Raw genomic sequence first — 21,138 nt, forward strand, 5'->3', positions numbered from 1 at the left:
TGGACTCTATTGATTTGAGACAGCTTGTTAATCAGCCTACACATAAAGCAGGTCATACGTTAGACTTAGTAATTGCCAAAGGACTAAAAGTTGATGTGAAGCAGATCATTAATATTGGTCTATCAGACCATTTTCTTTTACTATTTAATACAGAAATATTAATAGAAAACATTCATGAGAAGCATATTGTTAAAAAAACGCTTCTTTGATTCATCACTAGCTTTAAATCTTACAAACATTCTAAGCAATCAGACCATTTATAGTACTAACTACAATAGCGAGGATAATGTAAATAGTAAGGTGAAAAAATTTAAAACTAAGGTGAGAGCTGCTGTTGGCATAGTCGCACCTGAAAAGACAGTTAAAAAATCTTCTAGCATTGTTATACCATGGAAGACCCAAAGAGTGTCTGATTTAAACAGAACATGTCGTAGAGCTGAGTGTAAATGGAGGAAAACTAAACTAACTATCCACTATGAGATATTGAAGGTTAAAATAAAAGAATACAATAACACAATGCTAGTAATCCCATAATCTTATTCTCTACAATTGATCGTCTGCTAAACCCAGGTAATGCAAAGGAATGCCTACAAAATTCTTCCAGTGAAACCTGTGAGGCTATTGCTGTATTTTTCAATCAAAAAATTAATGATATTAGAAATAAAATAGTATATCTCCCCAACACTGTGGATCCTCCTAAGCCTCAGTACTCCGTTATAAACAACTTAAATTCTTTAACCAGGATATTTACCTTATTTACATAGAATCATTTCTCAACTGAGACCCTCCATCTTTGTCCTTGACCCAATACTAAGTTTTTTCAAAGAAGCATCTGGCGTGCTAATTGATAGTATTCTTGACATAGTAAATTCATCATTAGATACAGGGGTCTTCCCAGACTGTCTTAAAACTGCTGTAGTTAAACCCTTACTCAAGAAAAAAAATCTTGACCCCTCTGCTTTTGAAAATTATAGACCCATTTCTAACCTGCCTTTCTTAAGTAAAATTCTAGAAAAGGCAGTCATTATGCAGCTAAATGACCACCTCAATAAACATGCTATTCTTGATAAGTTTCAGTCGGGTTTTAGAACAAATCACAGTACAGAAACTGCACTCAAAGTAGTAAATGACTTGCAGGTAAATGCAGACAGAGGCCATTTATCGGTTCTCATCCTCTTAGATCGGAGTGCCGCAGTTGACACCATTGATCACAACATTCTTAGAAATCGCCTTAGTCAATGGGTGGGCCTCTCCGGTACTGTCTTAAATTAGTTTGAATCCTACGTGGTAGGTAGAAAATTCTTTGTTAATTGTGGTAATTCCAACTCAAAGACTCATGATATTCTATATGGTGCTCCACAAGGCTCTATCCTGGGTCCGCTGCTCTTTTCGATCTACATGCTTCCGTTAGGTCAGATCATCTCGGGGCATAACGTGAACTATCACAGCTATGCTGATGACACTCAGCTGTATTTATCAATAGCACCTGATGACCCCGACTCTGTTGTTTCACTGACACAATGTCTTACTTGTGTTTCTAAATGGATGAATAGTAATTTTTTCAAGCTAAATAAAGATAAAACAGAAATTTTAGTGATTGGCAATAATGGTTATAATGAGGTTATTAGAAATAAACTAGCTGCATTAGGATTAAAAGTCAAGACGGAGGCAAAATAACTTAGGGGTAACCGTTGACTGTAACCTGAATTTTAAATCGCATATTAATCAGATCACTAGGACAGCATTTTTTCACTTGAGAAACATAGCAAAAGTTAGACCACTTACATCACTGAAAGATGCTGAGAAATTAGATCACGCTTTTGTTTTCAGTCGACTAGATTACTGTAACGCACTCCTCTCAGGACTACCCAAAAAAGTCATAAATCGTTTGCAACTAGTGCAGAATGCAGCTGCTAGAATCCTAACTAGGAAAAGAAAATCCAAGCACATTTCTCCAGTTTTGATGTCTCTACACTACAGGGGTGTGCGATATTGGGGGGGAAAAAAAATCTCAATATTTTCTGGGACTTTTGACGATAAACAATAATTCCAAGATAGTGTATTATTTTAAATTATATTAAATTATATTTTTGTCATCTATAGCTTTACTTATCAGGTCTTTTTGTATTTTTAAACGTCATAATAAATAAGATCAATTTAACTTAAACTGCATTTTATAGAGGAACCCTAAATTACTCACCAATCACAATATGAAGCCAATGCCCAAAACAAGGTAGCCTCTTCCAGTTATTACTCTGTAGTGCACGGACAACGTTAGCCCTGCTGTCTGTTGTCATGAAAACCGTGCGGTCTTCTCGCAGTGACCATGATGCCAGAACATCTTTCAGACCTTGCACAATGATGTCGCTAGTGTGATCTTGTGGGAAGTATGATGTTTGCAAACAGAAGCTTTGCAGTTGCCAGTTTTTTTCAATGAAATGCACCGTCAGGGAAAGGTATGGCTCAGATGTTCGGCTTGACCATAATTCCATTGTTGTGGCAAAATGTGAAACCTTTTGCAGTTTATGTGTCAGAGTTTGGCGACACGGATCTTACAACTTAGGCAGAGCTGTTTGACTGAAATATTTTTGGCCAGGCAGTGTGTACCTTGGGTCTAAAGTATTCAAAAGTTGTTTAAAACCATCTCTCTCAACCACTTGAATTGGCACCATATCTTTTGCGATGTAATTGGTGACAGCGTTTGTTATGTCAAGCCATCTGTTGCTTTTCTTGTCGTAAGGCACTTTTTTGCAGAATGAGTCCGCTAAAGTTTGCCAAGTGTTTTTGTGCTTGTACCGTGGTTATTTTACGCTTGTGCTGGACAGTTGACTCCTTAAGCTTTTCGTATTATTTGTATTCTGTACGGTGGAAAGTTCACAAATGGTGAAACAAGTTAGTTGTCGAGCTGTCTTTAATGGCAACCGATTTACCACAGTTTGCAGATTGCTGTCTTTTGAGCAACATCAGTCTTTTCAAAATCAAAGCACTTCCATGCGAGCGAGAATGAACCACGTCTGGCAATTAACTCTGACGACGTAGATGGCAAGGCTGTTTTATCATTTGCCGCTGTTTGTTCACTCATTTTAAGGCAGAGAGCGATGCTAACTTGCGGCTTGCTGGATGTGCACACCTATGCAACTCGCTTTGTCTATACTGTTGCATTAGTGAATAAACTCTGTTTCTTTTTTTGTAAAGCGAGTTACATACTCGATAATTTAATCTCACACATCGATAAAACAGCAATTAAGATATAATCGTATGTATATCGCACATGCCTACTACACTAGTTACTTGTGTCATTCTGAATTGACTTTAAAATATTGCTTACGGTTTACAAAGCCTTAAATAATCTCACTCCATCTTATATATCGGAATGTCTGACACCTTATATTCTAAATCGTAACCTTAGATCCTCAAATGAGTGTCTGCTTAGAATTCCAAGAGCTAAACTTAGAAGAGGTGAGGTGGCTTTCTGTTGTTATACACCTAAAATTTGGAATAGCCTGACAATACAAATTCGCCAGGCTAATACAGTGGAGCACTTAAGAAAAACTGCTAAAAACTCATTACTTTAACATGGCCTTCTCATAACTTCATTTTAATTTAATCCTGATACTCTGTATATTCAATTAATTATCACAACTATTCATAGTGGCTCTAAAATCCGTACTAACCCCTACTCTCTCTTCTGTTTCTTTCCTGGTTTTCTGTCCACCTGATCACTGGCACTGTGATGTTCGTACACTGATGCATTAAAAGCCAGAAGTCTACATGACCGTCATCACCAAGCCCTTCCGTGGGAACCCTAAATACAAAGGGGACTGTTTCATTTATGTTAGGTAGAATGCCCAGGGGGGGCTGGGCGATCTCATGATCTGGAACCCCTGCAGATTTTATTTTTTCTCTCCAGCCATCTGGATTTTTTTTTTCCTTTTGGTTTTTCTGTGCTCCCTGGCCATCGGACCTTACTCTTATTCTATGTTAATTAGTGTTGTCTTATTTTAATTCTTACTTTTTCTTTTTCTCTCTTTTCTTCATCATGTAAGAACTTTGAGCTACATTATTTGTATTAAAATGTGCTACATTATTATTAATGTGCTATATAAATAAATGCTGTTGTGATGTGTGTATGTATGTGTGTGTGTATATATATATATATATATATATATATATACATACATACATACATACACACACACACACACACACATATATATATATTTATTGTCATTTTGATTTTTGTCAATAATGTACATAAGAGCATGCAGTGTTGGTCTATCAAGTATCATTTAAAAACAAATGGTCGTATTTCAATTCAACATTATTGTCCTTGTACATGAAAAAATAATGTGGTAAATGAAAACCAACAGATCAATCCCAACAATGAAAAAATAATAAACTATAAAGAAAGAAAGAGCAATAAACGTGTAAACTCTAAGGGGCAGTCAATAGGCAGTTCAGAGTTCCTGAACATAGTTGCTTTTGAGTTGAAGGCTGAAGAAGAAGGATGCAGTGCCTTCATGAGGAAAGGAGTTAAAACTTATAACAGGTGTGTGTAGAATCATGGGTCATACAGATTTTCTGAGCAAGCAACATTTTGTGTAGATGTTCTTCACAGCTGGAAGAGGGATGCCAATGATATACTCTGCAGTTTAAACAATCCTCTGCATAGCTTTTTGATCAGCAACCATCTAGTTGCCAAACCACACAGTTATGTAACTGTTTAAGATCCTCTCTACTGCGAATGGATAAAAATATTACATTTAACATTCGATCTGGCTTTTATGTAAGTAACATATACTGTAAATATTAATGTTTTTGGCAGATGCACCGTCATTTGTATGTAAGAGCCAGATCGAGTGTCATTTACCTTTATTTATTTACTTACTTCCTACTTCCTACAGTCACAAGTAGAGTGCAGAGCTTCCCATGTACGTATACAAAGTATAGTGATGGCAAAAGTGCATTTTTTATCCGATGTAGAACCGTTGTCATGACTTGAGTTTACCTCTGTTATAGTACGTCTATGTGAAAACAGCAATGTCAAATGCGGGTAGGGAGGAGTTGGGATCGTGAACACGGCTGAGAGAATAAAAAAAAAAAACAAAGCTAGCCTTTACAAGTATCATAAATTACAACGGCTGTTACAGACTGCAATCAAACGTATGTTTCTATTCTAATATAGTAAGAATACAAGCAGCTTACTTCTCAAAACGGACTCAAACCCGTGAAGCTTTCATTACCAGTCAACAGTTGATACCGTTGTGCCACCAAAGCTGTCGTAGCAAATGGGTGTCAATGTCGCACCCTAACGTGGCTTCTTTTTCTGCAGTTACATTTTTGAATGGAAGCGCATTTGTTCTGTTATATTTGTACCTTTTGTGAAAGTGTTTATTTGAGATTTGGAATTCAGGCTTCAATCATTATACACTTCATGTCTACATTTTGTCAATTATTACTAAAACACGAAAAACTTTTGTGTTTTACTGATGTGTTTACATAGATCGTTGTAGACACGGAACACACATGAAATGCAAGTGTTCCAAATAACAATATAGTATTTATAAAGGGTGTCATTTTGCTTGACTTCTCATTCTATACAACTCTAAGCAACTGACACGCAGGTAAACAGATCTTGAGCTGAGAAAACTGTGTGCCGGTGGGGGATGCGAAAGCAGGCTGCTTGCTGTTTGCTGCTTGCTGCTTATCAACACATTTAAAGGACAAAAGACACTGACGGAGAGATGCAAAGCATTTTAAGGTGGGATGGATCTATGATTTTTTTCGTAGGCTCTGGTAATTCTACTGTTAATTACAGGGACCTCACAATTCAACACATATTAGCTCCTTAATACATGTCTGATTTAATGATAAAATTATTCATGTGAAAACGGTAATATGAGCATTGATGAGAAAGACCAACTATACTCTGTCCTAAAAACATGTTGAAACAGTCTCTACAGATTTAAATTGGGCAATTTACCTCAAGAAAGTCAAAAGAAATTTCAAGCACTAGCAGAAGTATAAAACCATTATAGTACTACACATTCGTAACTTTTAAACATCCAGATTTATGCCTAGATTCTTTTTCACACAACCCTCTTTACCAGATATGCAGAATCTGCTTCACATAAACAGACAGTTATATTGAGATCACTACACCATTACCTCCTGAGTCTGTGGTAATACTGGTATCAGTAAACTGATTCTTTCCCCAAGGCCTCTTTGCAAGATTGACAGGATATAGGGCAAAGCAGCAGCCACATAATTCCCATTATGGTCCATAATGTCACTGAAGAGTTTCATTTTATTGCAAGCTCTTTGAAGCCTTGACATGCAGGAGATGCTGTAAAGAAAGAATAAAATAATAAGTCAAACCTACTCAATCAACACAGACAAACAGCCATTTATAATAACAACAACAACATTTACTTATATAGCACATAGTACTTCATAAGATGACAAAAGATAGTTACAAGAAAACAAAAAAATAAGATTAGGCAATATACATTAAAGAATAACTAACAATAAAACAAGGTATGGTCAGCTGGCTGGGAGGACTGCAGAAGAAACAAAATCTACACAGGAAAAACAAAATCTGCAATATAACTTAAGTTAACTGATTTAAAAAACATTCAGCTAGGAGGGGTATCCAGTAGTGCACAGGGTGGAATAAAGTACAGGAGTGGTCAGTAAATAAATTCCCCAGAACACACACTTTTGGCCACAAACCAAAAATTTCACTGACTAAATTTACCGTTGGCAGTGATGTTGCATACAGCTTTGCATCTTTCACTATTTTGGCAGCATCTCGAGCAGACAGAAAAATACCAGAGTGTCACAGACAAATGTATACATAAATTCACACTCCCTGCAAACAATAGTTGCAAAACAAAAATGGCCATTGATTTGTACAGTGGTTTGCTTGCCGAAGCTTCCTAAGAGATACAACTCCACTTAAAGGATTAACCAAACATCTTTTTCACTAGGCCACAGTGGAATTCCCTGAATTTTTCTCCTTTTATCATAGTTTACCACAAGACTCTAGATTTCTCAACTTCACCAAAAAAAGGGTGAAAACTGCATTACACAGATGATGTATGTGTTTTACAAAACTTCTACAGTATCTGAAAATAACAATGTTTGATGATGCACTGTCCATGCCCGCTAGTAGTTCATAGCCAGACGACATTCAAGATGCCCCAAACACAAATAAAGCACAAAGTATTTTGAAATTAAACAATGTTTATTATAGGAAGAGTCATAATCTATTTGTTGCCGAGATAAAGAACAAAAATCCGTAATAGGTAAACAATCCATAAAAATAATATGCAACAATCAAGCAAAAAAATAAATACAAACTGGATTCCAAAAAAGTTGGGACACTATACAAATCGTGAATAAAAATTGAATGCAATGATGTGGAGGTGCCAACTTCTAATATTTTATTCAGAATAGAACATAAATCACGGATGTTGTGATTGATGCAGAATGTGGTCTGGCATTATCTTGTTGAAAAATGCAGGGTCTTCCCTGAAAGAGATGACGTCTGGATGGGAGCATATGTTGTTCTAGAACCTGAATATATTTTTCTGCATTGATCGTGCCTTTCCAGACATGCAAGCGGCCCATGCCACACGCACTCATGCAACCCCATACCATCAGAGATGCAGACTTCTGAACTGAGCGTTGATAATAACTTGGGTTGTCCTTGTCCTCTTTGGTCCGGATGACATGGCGTCCCAGATTTCCAAAAAGAACTTCGAATTGTGACTCGTCTGACCACAGAACAGTCTTCCATTTTGCCACACTCCATTTTAAATGATCCCTGGCCCAGTGACAACGCCTGAGCTTGTGGATCTTGCTTAGAAATGGCTTCTTCTTTGCACTGTAGAGTTTCAGCTGGCAACGGCGGATGGCACGGTGGATTGTGTTCACTGACAATGGTTTCTGGAAGCATTCCTGAGCCTATTCTGTGATTTTCTTTACAGTAGCATTCCTGTTTGTGGTGCAGTGTCGTTTAAGGACCCGGAGATCACGGGCATCCAGTATGGTTTTACGGCCTTGACCCTTACGCACAGAGATTGTTCCAGATTCTCTGAATCTTCGGATGATGTTATGCACAGTTGATGATGACAGATGCAAAGTCTTTGCAATGTTTCGCTGGATAACACCTTTCTGATATTGCTCCACTATCTTTCTGCGCAACATTGTGGGAATTGGTGATCCTCTACCCATCTTGGCTTCTGACACTGCCACTCTGAGAAGCTCTTTTTATACACAATCATGTTGCCAATTGACCTAATTAGTGTTTATTGGTCTTCCAGCTCTTCGTTATGCTCAAATTTACTTTTTCCAGCCTCTTATTGCTACTTGATTTGTTGACACCGTGAAATTTTGAATCAACATATTTTTCCTTTAAAATGATACATTTACTCGGATTAAACATTTGATCTGTCATCTACGTTCGATTACAAATAAAATATTGACATTTGCCATCTCCACATCATTGCATTACGTTTTTATTCACAATTTGTTTAGTGTCCCAACTTTTTTGGAATCCGGTTTGTAGTTGTATCTGAATAAAGGACAAAATCAATGCTGAAGCTCTCCCAAAATCATCCTGGCTTAAAATTGAAAAATGTCTTTAAAACCGCCAACAGCATGGGGGAAAAACACTTTCTAAAAGATGAACCATCCACTTATAATCACTTTATTCCTACACAAACCAATTTTACCTACATTTCACACATCCTCAAGGATTACTTCTAAACTCAAAGAACCACAAAACACAAAATCCACAAACAAGTAAAACTTTTACCATCTCAGCAATGTGACTGCTTTCCCCTTTTCCCATTTCATTACTCTTGACTGATGCGAAATCAGCTGCTTGCCGGTTTTTAGCAGCATAAAGAGAGTAAGTAGCTGCATGTGCACAGAATGAAAACTGCCCATCAACGGACTGCTAAAGCAGCTAGTTCGCTAAGACGATGACTCTGTCAAGCCGGCAAGTGAAGGCATTGTACAAAATCTAAGTTTGTATTAGAATTATGCACTAATGTTAAGCGTCTTGTGAGAATTCATTTAACGTTACAATTTTTCAGTACTGCACCTGTCAACTCTACGCTGCACTATATTTGGTTAAATACTGGCTGCTACTGGTTCTTCTGGCTCACCGTAGCCAGCGAAGGATCCAGTGACTTTGTTCTATTAGCGTCACACAATGCTTTTCAAATTTATAAAATGCAAAATTATTTTCAATTATATTTCATATCAGAATTCATATTAGCTTAAGAATACATACTGGTTTAACACTAGAATCCCTGAAGCCTATGAAAAAACTGGTAATCCTGGCCCACTTTAAATCCATTTGCACCTCTCCATCAGCATCTTTTGTTTTGTAAATGTGTAATCAGCACAAGCAGCAAACAGTCTGCTGTCCCATCCCCCACCGTGACAGAGCTTTATTTAAAACTAGCAAAATACCCGCGCTTCGCAGTAGTGTGTTAAAGAAGTAATGAAAAAGAAAAGGAAACATTTTGAAAATAACGTAACATGATTGTCAATGTAATTGTTTTGTCACTGTTGTGAGTGATGAGTGTTGCTATCATATATATATATATATATATATATATATATATATATATATATATATATATATATATATATACACACACACACACATATACATATATATATATATATATATATCCATACATATATATATCCATACATACATATGTATATATATATACACATATATATCCATACATATATATATATATATATATATATATATATATATATATATATATATATATATATATATATATATATATATATATATATATATATATATATTGTAAGAGCCATTTTCCAAGTTCAATAAAATGTATGAATATTTACTAGATGATAATGCATAAAATATGGGAGGTTCCTAAAACCCCCGTGAATAGAATTGAGTTGGTATTTTCCTGTCATCTCTTAACAGTTTTTGAGTAAACAATGTTCTTTAGTAAGTGTTTTGCCTTACCTTGTGTAAGGTATAGAGGCATACGGTTTTAACCGTGTCCTTGAAAGAATTCTTTTATGCTCGCGTTCGTGCTTATGCATAGAACTGAGCTTGGCGCATATCTAAGTGCCAACGGCCTAAGGGTCTTTTGAGTGTAAAGTAACTTGTAAATTAAAAGATCTAAGTTTTGAACTGTATGTTTAAAGCATACAGAAGAAGAAATAAATAACCTTTAAGTACAGAAGTAACCAAAGCTTCATAAGAAAAACTAAGTTTATAGAAGATACATTTTTCTCTTTTTTTTGCCTTTATTCTTTGTGTGTAACTATTTTTCTTTTAATTTTTGTATGGATTATTTGCCTTTAACTTTCACTAAATATTTTTAAAACGAACTTTTGGACTGAGAGATTTCTTTGACACGCGTCTTACCCGTGCCTGACTTCACCTTACGCAAAGCGGCAACATATATATATATATATATATATATATATATATATACATATATATACATATATAGTCTTTGGGGTGGGAGCAACTGTGCTAGGGGTGGCAGAATCCATCAAGGAAGAAAAATGAAAAAAATTATTTGTACAAAAAATAAATCAACCTCCCCTCGCTCTTACTTTTTTACCGTTCACTTAAAAGATTCTCTCGGATGGGGGCCGCAGCCCCCGCGTGCTATTCTGGTTTTGCCTGCGTGCGTCAATAAGTCAACCTCCCCTCGCTCTTACTTTTTTACTGTTCACTTAAAAGTTTCTCTCGCAGTTTCGCTGAGTTTGTGCCAAACACCACCCTGACCATCTCATCTTCCTCTGCATAAGCACAGTCCTTCATCCATGAATTTTTATGAGCAGTGTTTTTATTGGATTGCCGCTGACGGACGGCCTTATATGGGCAGGCACTAAATTACAAACGCCAGCCTGTCTATGAACTTAATTTAATATAAATTTACGGTTCACGCCGTGCTTTGTTTCCGCAGTAGCTGTACTTATGAATATGCTTGTAGTTATGAATACGCTTGTATGCGTCATTTGCTTCATAATGTTTTTCTGCCTTCTCAATTGTGAAATGGCGTTTTGTGCGCATCGCTGTTTGTCCTTGTTCTCTATGTACTTACGTAGGAGGCGTGATGATGTCACACGAAACTCCGCCCCCCCATGGCCATCTCCACCTCAACTCCATTAGATTATATGGAGAAAAATAGCTTCCAGTTATGACCATTACACGTAGAATTTCGAAATGAAACCTGCCCAACTTTTGTAAGTAAGCTTTAAGGAATAAGCCTGCCAAATTTCAGCCTTTTACCTACACGAGAAGTTGGAGAATTAGTGATGAGTGAGTGAGTGAGGGCTTTGCCTTTTATTAGTATAGATACATGCATTTCATATGTGTTCCTTTTCTACAAAGATATGGGTAAGTGTAGGATGAAAGGAAATGTTGAACACATACCTAAAGCAGAAACTTTTTCTATGATATACTAATAATGACAAGAAGTGTATATAATGTGTGAAGAGTTTAGTCCAAATATCAAATAAATGTGTGCTTTTACTTAAAGGAAAAAAAAAGCACTTGATTTACATGTTGCTGTCAGTGAGTTAAAAAACCAAGCCCAAACGTCAGTTGGCAGGGTTGTTTATATACACAGTATATAAATGTATTCTTGAACGGTGCAGAGGTAAGAACCGATGCCTTATAACCCAAAGGTCTTGGGTTTGAGACCAGGTGCTCTGCGTTTTGAGTAGGGAGCTACAGCTATTATTATTATCTATACTAATAAAAGGCAAAGCCATCACTGACTCACTCACTCATCACTAATTCTCCAACTTCCTGTGTATGTAGAAGGCTGAAATTTGGCAGGCTCATTCCTTACAGCTTACTTACAAAAGTTAAGCAGCTTTTATTTTGAAATTCTACGCGCAACGGTCATAACTGAAACCTACTTACGTACATATATACGGCCATAGAATGCAGCTTGGTCGCCGTGTGAGGCGGAGTTGCGTCCCGGATCATCACGACTCTCACGTAATTGAGTGCCTGCCCATATAAGGCCGTCCTTCAGCAGCAATCCAATAGACACGCTGCCGCTAAATATTTGCGGGTGAAGGACTGTGCTTATGCAAACGAACAGGAAAGCAAGGTGTAAAGCTTAAGTTTAAGTTCATAGACACTGCTGCTGGCGTTTGTCATGCCTAAGACGAATACGATATTCGCGAGACACAAGTTTAATGAGGGGACGCAGGGTATAAACGAGACTTTCGATCACTTTGTAACGGAGTTAAAATTGCTGGTGAAGGACTGTGCTTATGCAAACGAAGATGAGATGGTCAGGGATAGAATAGTGTTTGGCACAAACTCAGCAAAAGTGCGAGAGAAACTTTTAAGTGCCAGGTCTAATCTAACATTAAATGAAGCCAAGGACATCGCACGAGATAGCACAAGCAAAGCTAACAACCTTCGATGCATGTACTCCGAGCGACTCACGTGAACTGACTGTGAACGCAGTACGCAGACAAAAAGAAAGAGCTCCAAAGAGCGCTGAACAGAAAACGCATTACACAATTGAGACAGCAGCAATAGAATATGAAGCGACTGACGCATACACGCATATTCATAAGTTCACCTACTGAGGAAAAAAAAAAAAAAATCACACTGTGGAAAAAGTCAATGTCCAGCTAAAGGAAGACAGTGTAAAAAATGTTGCACCACTTCGCTAATGTTTGAAGGACTGGGAAAGGTAAACCCGTGCATGCAGTGTGTGATGTCTCAGATAAAGAGGAAGACAGGCCGTTTATTGATGCAGTAAGAAAGGAACAACCCTCTGAAGCTGAACAAGCCTTTGTAGACATATCAATAGGAAAGCAAGGTGTAATAAATTATGTTCATAGACACGCTGCCTCTAAATATTCGCAGGCAAATCCACAATTTAATTCCGGGAATGCCTGTTAAACATCTTAGATTCATGAGTACCGATTTGGGTAGTGATCACTTCGATGAATGAAACCTGTTATCTTTACAATGGTTGACAATGAAGATGAGATGGTCAGGGATATTACATTATTTTTAAAATGTTTCCTTTTCTTTTCATAACTTCTTTAACACACTACTTCTCCACTGCGAAGCGCAGGTATTTTGCTAGTTACTATAATATGATACAAACATACATTTAATCTGAGCCTGTAAAACCCGGTGTAAAAAAAATGTGAAAAACAACACAATGTTGGAGGATAAAAATGTAATGAATCAGGAGTGGTCATCTCCTCAATGCTTTGCACTATTACTGCTTCAGTTTTCTTTCACTTTTAACACTGTTGGGTACAACACTCTCCAGAAATGTCTCCAAATTACAGTACACCCCCCCAAAAGTTGCGGGGTTACGTTCCAAGAGCACCCACGAATTGTGAAAAGGTAAACCCGTCTACTGTACAGTACTGTGCTGCTATGTCTCCCGCGGTGCTAGAATGTAAAATACCGATGTTACCGCTATGCGTACTATAATTCACGCAAGCTCATTTTCTTTGGTATGCGTGGTCTTTTTCATTGTTATAAGTAGAGTAAATACATAATTTCATTTAAATAAAATACAGTAAAATGTACAGGTATTCACCAATGATGAATGATATTGATAATGATGATAAAGTAGCTATGCAGTACAATGCAGAGGATTTAAAACTCCTCGGGTGGCGCCTCTTCTTCAGGCGCTTCAGAAGGAGTCTTATCTTTGGATGGGTCTTCTTCTGGTGGGGTTTCATGCTGGCTTTTCTTTATAGGTTTCAGGAACATTGTGATAGGTAGTTGCTACATTGTCTCCCCAACCGAACTGCTGGTACAATTTCCGTGGTTTCTCACGGATGATGTTACCGTCCAAGGGGATGTAGTTCTTCTTGCAGTCGGTGATCCACAGCGCCAAGGCAGATTCCATCCCGACGATATTTTTATTCCTTACGGTCATTACCTTTTTGGCACTATCACAGAAACTTACAGATACGGCACTCCGGATCACTGCTTCGTTCTTCTTTATGTAGCGTGAGGCGCTTTCATTAATGCCATAGTGGCACACTACTGTAGCATAACTTAAATTCCAGAAGCAAATCCAGTAGTTCAACCTTCTCCTGGAGTGTTTTAAACTTCTTCTGGCGCTTAGGCTCAGTGCCAGAAGCCTTAGAAGGTGCAGGGTGATTTGGCGACATCTTGTGCGTTTAAGAATAACAAAATGAATACAATACCAAAATGGAAAACACAAGGACACTAAGCTGGAGTTGCGGCACAGGTCAGCAATCAATCAGCAGCAAGAAGAAACGAATAACGCTCTCGGATTGACTACTTTCACCATTCCAAACCGTATTTCACTCAGCGGTTGCTTCCTGTTCTCTCTACAGAACAGTATTGCCACAAAAAAAGCCATAAAAAATTGCGGAGGAGATTTGCGCTTTTTCGCTAACAATTAATAATTAGGTTCTAGGGAAAAAATCTGCGAACGACTAAGTAATAAAAGGATAAGAAGTCTGGTGTTCACAAGAGGGAGTCAATGTCCAATCAACAGAGGAAACAAGAAGCACAAAGACAGACATATGCAAAAGCTAGAATGACCACTGAAGAAAGGCAACAAGAACCACAAAGAAGAAGGATGTAAAGCCTAGCATATGTGATCATCAGTTTATAAATGCACAATGTGATCAAAACAGATAGACTTACCATTAGGCCCATTTTGAGGGGATTTCACTCTACTAGTATGTACAATGTTTTAAAGCCGTTTCCACACATAAAAGTCTATTTCCTAATTTATCTATTTTATTTTTATTTTTATTTTATTATTCTTCAAATAATATTGCATTAGTGCGATTATATTTTCACATATATTGTCTCTTTCAGGTGTGTAATAAAAACCACAGCATAGAGAGACATTGCTTCTTACATGAAAAGGCAATGGAAAAAGTGCACTTGAATAAAAGTGCACTTTAGTTATACTTTTACACCAATATATGTTCCTGTTTTTGAACGAAACGGGCAGATGGTGAGTGTCTGATGATTGCATATAGCGCCGAAGTTACTGGTCTTTACCATTCTTTCCTCTGCATGTCCTGGAGTACAAAAGAAACAGCATACAGCAACATGCGGGGACTGGCAGGAACACTCAATAAAACGAAAAGCAAGTGACGGTGAGATCACGAAGAAGGCAGCTTAGCCAGCGTTTGTGTGTTAGAACCCGGGGATGGTGGGGTTGGGTGGGGTTGGGGTGGGGGTGTGGTGTTTGGCGTTAGTATGCATGCGTGGTACACTGCAGAGCTATAGCGTCTTTAGTAAAAACAGCCGTGTCAGATGGGGTTGTATGGATTGATTGTGTACGCGACTGAGAGGATGAAAAGTGAATTAAAAAAAGCTAACCTTTACAAGGATCATAAATTGCACCGGCTGTTACAGACTGAAATCAAATGTATGCTTTTATTCTAAAACAGTAACACTAAGAGCAGTTTACTTCTCAAAACGGAGGGGCGCAGGATCGAACTTCGTGACCTCTTGATTCCCAAGCGGGGGCCGAGTCTATTGAACCACGGAGGCAGTTACAGTAAAGTGGTGTCAATGTCGCATGTTTAGGTGGCTTTTAGTTTCTGCAGTTATATTTTTGAATAAAAGGGCAATTGTGTTAGTTTTGTGAAAATATTTCTTTGCTATTTGGACTTCAGGCTTCATACACTATATAGTTTATGCCTACATTTTGTCATCTACTACTAGAATATAAAAAACATTTGTTTTAACAATGTGTTGACACAGATTACTGTAGAAACGGAACAGACATGAAATGCGTGTGTTCCAAATAACGATCTATTATTTCCATTCTAAAACTCCACTTCACTCCCAGATACTCAATCAAGGCCTGAGCTGAGAGAAGTTCGTGCACGTTCTAAATTGGTGGGGGGATGGAATAGCCGGCTGCTCCAAGCTTCTCTTTATCAGCACATTTAGAAGAGAAAGGGCGCTGGCGGAGAGGTGTGAAGGGATTTAAGAAGCAGTTTAAGGTAGGACGGAATTACGAGTTTTTTCATAGGCTCTGGTAATTCTAGTGTTAATGTAGGTAGACATGACATGCAAGCTACAGTGTTAACTGGTATTGAGTTTAGTAATTACATGCATGTGGACAATGGCATTGGCTCTTTCAAAAAATCTTTTAAAGGTTTTATTAAAAAAACAAAGTTAAATCAATTCAGATTTATTTTCACACTAGCAAAATACCCGTGCTTCGCAGTGGCAAAGTACTGCCTTAAAATTTTTATTAAGAATAAAATTAAACCTTTTTAAACTGAGGGAAAATATACCAATAATTATTTGTTAAGGATCTCTTTGTATACCACATTGTGAGTTTGGCCCTCCGGTTGTAAAATGACCATGCTGTGCGCAGAGCTTACTATTGAGCATGCAATGTACAGTTGGCCATGTGAACAGTAATCTTGTTTCAAATCTCACAGCTTGGATTGCTGCTGTCATAATTGGTTTGAGTTTCATGGTTTGTTTCAATTATGACAGTATTTGTAGGACTTATGTTGAAGAGACATTCGGCGTTGTAAGTATACAACCGGTTTCATCGATAACTTCACATCCAGCTTTTGAGAGTTTAAACATTCATAAACATCAAAATGTCCACTACTGAAACCGTCGCCTGTCAATCTAAGATGTTTAAGAGGCATTGGCGGTTGTCCAAAGGTGAAAAATATGTGGCCATTTCGGTACACTTGAAAGCGACAACTGAACAATTCACCGGCACCCATCAACTCACATGCAGATGCATAGGTGAAGGGCTTAAGCATTTCACTCTTCTAGTGCTCCTGTGTAGAATAATTATCTCCTGTACCGTCATCAGTCCACACCTTGAACCTGTCCCAGTCATTCAATACATAAGACACAATGTTCCTCCGGATATCAAGAGTGAGACCGATATGGCCGTGCAATATGTAACAAAGAGAATGGAAAAGGTAGGTGCCATCTCCGGGCATGGAAACCACTCGGTAAAAGATAGTTCTCTGATCGATGGTGATCACCTCGATAGACATGTTAATGGGGGTACGGTTGGAATGATAAAGGAAATGGGTACCTGAACAATGTAAAGAAGTCTAAAATACCTACAGAATAACTATAATCGTAATAAATGAACAATAAAACAGCGGTGAAGCCGTGGATTAAATAAAAAGGCTGTAGTTATCAGCAGGGAAACGTGAATCCCATGGCGAAGCAAGGAAGGGAATGTTGAGACTGGAGTGAAAGATGGCCTTATATAGTCAGGCAGCCAACAACGTGGGAGGCGTTGGGATGGGGACCCAACGCCGCCTCACACGGTGACCGAGCTGCAGGCTATGGACGTATATATGTACTAAGTAGGATTCAGTTAGCATTGGGAACACGCGTACCAAATTTCTTGAAGATGGGCCCATAAGTAACAAAGACCGTTGAAAAGTTCAATATGGCGGCCGACAGTGGCATCATACCACCGAAATAAGTACCAAATTTCAGCCTTCTACCTACATGGGAAGCTAGAAAATTAATGACGTTGGAAAGTTCAAAATGGCGGCCGACAGTGGCGTCATACCATCGAAATAAGTACGTACATCGGTTCCGGTTAGCGCAGGGAGCCACCTACCAAATTTCGTGAAGATGGGGCTAGAAATATGAAAGTTCAACAAGGCGGACGTTGTCAACCGTAAGACCGTTGCGTGAAGAATTTAGAAATGAAACCTGCTTAACTTTTGTAAGTAAGCTGTAAGGAATAAGCCTGCCAAATTTCATTCTTCTACCTACACGGGAAGTTGAAGAAGTAGTCATGAGTGAGTCTGTCAGTCAGTGAGGGCGTTGCCTTTTATTAGTATAGATATACAATTAAACTTTTATCTGTATACTTTATTAAAAGGAAGCATGTTGCCATTTTCCATTGGCACATATTTTAACTATATCAGTTAGAGGTAGATAAAGCCCTCCCACCTTGAACAAATCATAGGATTTCACTGAGATTATACACTATTCCAGGGGTCCCCAACACGTCGCTCGCAAACTACCAGTAGGTTGCAACCCCTTCCCAAGTAGCTTGCCAAAGGGTTCATGAATCCTACATAAATTTGAAAACTTGATTAGTCAAATTAGCGGTGATCTTTCCAAAAAATCATATGATGATTCTTTTAACAGAAAATCACAATCCACAATCTGAATTGCAATCTCTCTTTTCAATGTAGCATACACTTAAGAGAATATCCAGACTCAAACTCATCAAGACCTAAGTAACACTTTATTTTAAATATCAAACAAAGTTGAATTCAATTGTTCTCTCGTTGACTATCTAAGAGGAGTTAAGGAACACGCTCCAAAGCTGGCGAGTGAGTGAGGAAGGCTCCTCCCCTCAGCCCGTTGCATGGATCTTGGATTTGCGCAAATAAATCACAAGCTAACTATGATATATAGCGAAATGACAGAAGTCACAAAATCAACCGGAATGTTCAAGTAAATTATTGAAAAAAAAAAACAATCTAAATCCGTTAAGTAGATCTGTCGTGAAAAGCGGACAGACATAGAGACATTGGATTTTAAATATTGCTAGCAAAATACCCGCACTTCGCAGCGGAGAAGTAGTGTGTTAAAGATGAAAAAGAAAAGGAAACATTTTGAAAATAACGTAACATGATTGTCAATGTAATTGTTTTGTCACTGTTGTGAGTGATGAGTGTTGCTGTCATATATATATGCCCATTTGATTTCATACAAGGGACGCTATTGGCAGATGTCTGAGAAGCTAACCAATCAGAGCACGCAGTTAAGTTCCTGCGTGCTGAATGCAGTGTTAACCAGGAAGTCTGTAAAGAGTTGTGCTCTTTTGTGTTTATCTTTGTGCATAGTCAAGCCCTTCATTATGGCTCCAAAACGATCTGCTAATGCTTCAGGGGCCGTGCCCAGCATAAGCGGAAGATGTGCGATTGCGAAAAGGTAAACGGTTTGGATTTGTTGAAGGCTGCGATTCTTTTTATTTAAAAAGTAGGAAAGGAATATAAGATCTATGGCCGCAGTGTCCTTTTAACCAGGGTGCAAAACGAGTTGTAAGTGGATGTAATAAGGCAGTAGTCTGGATGGAATCTGCTTTAGGGATTTGGATTGAAGACTGCCAGAAGAAGAACAACGGCAGTGCTACACAATCGCCTTTGGAAGAGCTGTAACGCTGTCCTTTGTTGTGCAGTAAAATTAAACTCATTGTTATCAGACAAGTCATCGTGCCATTGTTGGTGAGTAACCATAATTAATTTTCTACTTACAGTACTTAGTACATGTACGTACATTTAGTGTCACTGTACACACATTTACTGTATACTATTTTTCTTGCATTGTACGTATTTATTGATGGTGGCCTGTCTATTGTAATGGCTGGAACATATGTGATATCGGAGAAACTCGATATCTTTAAAATAATATTTAAGTTTTACTGTATATAAACAGTGTGTTTATATACATAATTTCAATGAATCTTACCTAATATCTAAGAGAATACAAAGGGATTATGCTGTATAACTCTGCGGGGAATATTTATAAACAGTGTGGGAGAGTTAATAAGAGCATAAAATATATAAAAATAACCATACAAACATATGGTTTCTACTTCGCGGATTTTCACCTATCGCGGGGGGGTCTGGAACGCAATCCCCGCGATCAAGGAGGGATTACTGTATAAATATACACACATATATATATATATATATATATATATATATATATATATATATATAACATATACATACATATATACATATACAGTGGGATGCAAAAGTTTGGGCAACCTTGTTAATAGTCATTATTTTCCTGTATAAATCATTGGTTGCTACGATAAAAAATGTCAGTTAAATATATCATATAGGAGACACACACAGTGATATTTGAGAAGTGAAATTAAGTTTATTGGATTTACAGAAAGTGTGCAATAATTGTTGTCATTTTATTGATTCCAAAACTTTTAGAACTAATTATTGGAACTCAAATTGCCTTGGTAAGCTCAGTGACCCCTGACCTACATACACAGGTGAATCCTATAATGAGAAAGAGTATTTAAGGGGGTCAATTGTAAGTTTCCCTCCTCCCCTAATTTTCTCTGAAGAGTAGCAACATGGGGGTCACAAAACAACTCTCAAATGACCTGAACACAAAGATTCTTCACCATCATTAGGGGAAGGATAAAGAAAGCTGACCCAGAGATTTAAGCTGTCTGTTCCAACAGTTAGGAACATATTGAGGAAATGGAAGACCACAGGCTCAGTTCAAGTTAAGGCTCGAAGTGGCAGTGTGACGATGTGGGTTCTGGCTCCACGCTCCCATGGCTGTTTGGGAACCCTTGAACCCAACACCGTCGATAATGAAACCAAGTGAGCTAGTCAATGGAGGCAATAATTGAGCATCTGAGCAAGGGGATGGTTAAAAGTGAAACAGTGCTTTTATTAAAAGAAACAATCAAAACAGTGTTCCATAAATAGTGCAGTAGTTTCAAGTTCAATAAATAATCCAATAAAAGAACGTGGGGGTAAAACCAATAAATAGAAAAAACACAATCCTTAAAAACCAGAGGTTAAAATCTTCTTTAGGAAGCAGTTCTTAAAACAACAAGTCTGGTGCTTTTCTGGTAGCGTCTCACCTGCTTATCCCGTTTGGGCTTAGCAGCAGGCAAGACGTTCTCTGCAGCTGCCCTCTTCTAAACACACACACACACACACACACACACGAGACTGGAGACCTCCCGATCCCTGGCTTCGGTCTGGCACTCATCCCAGTCCCCGAGACTTAGTTTCCACCAATGGCCAGGACGCACACATTGGGGTCTCCACCACCAAGTCTCCCGACTTCCGCTGCCTTTCCGCGGCCTTCTGCGGCTCGTCGCTTTCCTCTAGGCACTACCGCTACCTGGTCACTCAGCGGGAGCAACATCAACTCAAACGTCTGGGTGTTGGCCTAACACCCAGCTTCCTTACAGCTGCCCTCGATCGCGCGGTCAACACACGCACGCACCGCCTGCTTCCTTGCTCCCTGTAACCTCCGTCCTCTTTTCCTCATCTCTTTTTTATCCTCTCTCCATTTGTCCCCCCCACAACCGACTCGCGCTTTTTTTAAAATGACAA

General features: G+C 38.2%; 1 protein-coding gene across 1 annotated transcript in view; it reads right to left on the reverse strand.

Annotated features, from left to right (window-relative positions):
* nol6 (nucleolar protein 6 (RNA-associated)) overlaps nt 1-21,138 on the reverse strand; it is a 309,483-nt gene that overhangs the window by 175,691 nt on the left and 112,654 nt on the right. Inside the window, exon 11 of the mRNA XM_039757964.1 lies at nt 6,169-6,346. Coding sequence (XP_039613898.1) covers nt 6,169-6,346 — 178 coding nt within the window. The remainder of the gene's footprint in view (nt 1-6,168; nt 6,347-21,138) is intronic.

This window comes from Polypterus senegalus, chromosome 7, assembly GCF_016835505.1.
Source record: "Polypterus senegalus isolate Bchr_013 chromosome 7, ASM1683550v1, whole genome shotgun sequence".
Lineage (NCBI taxonomy): Eukaryota > Metazoa > Chordata > Cladistia > Polypteriformes > Polypteridae > Polypterus > Polypterus senegalus.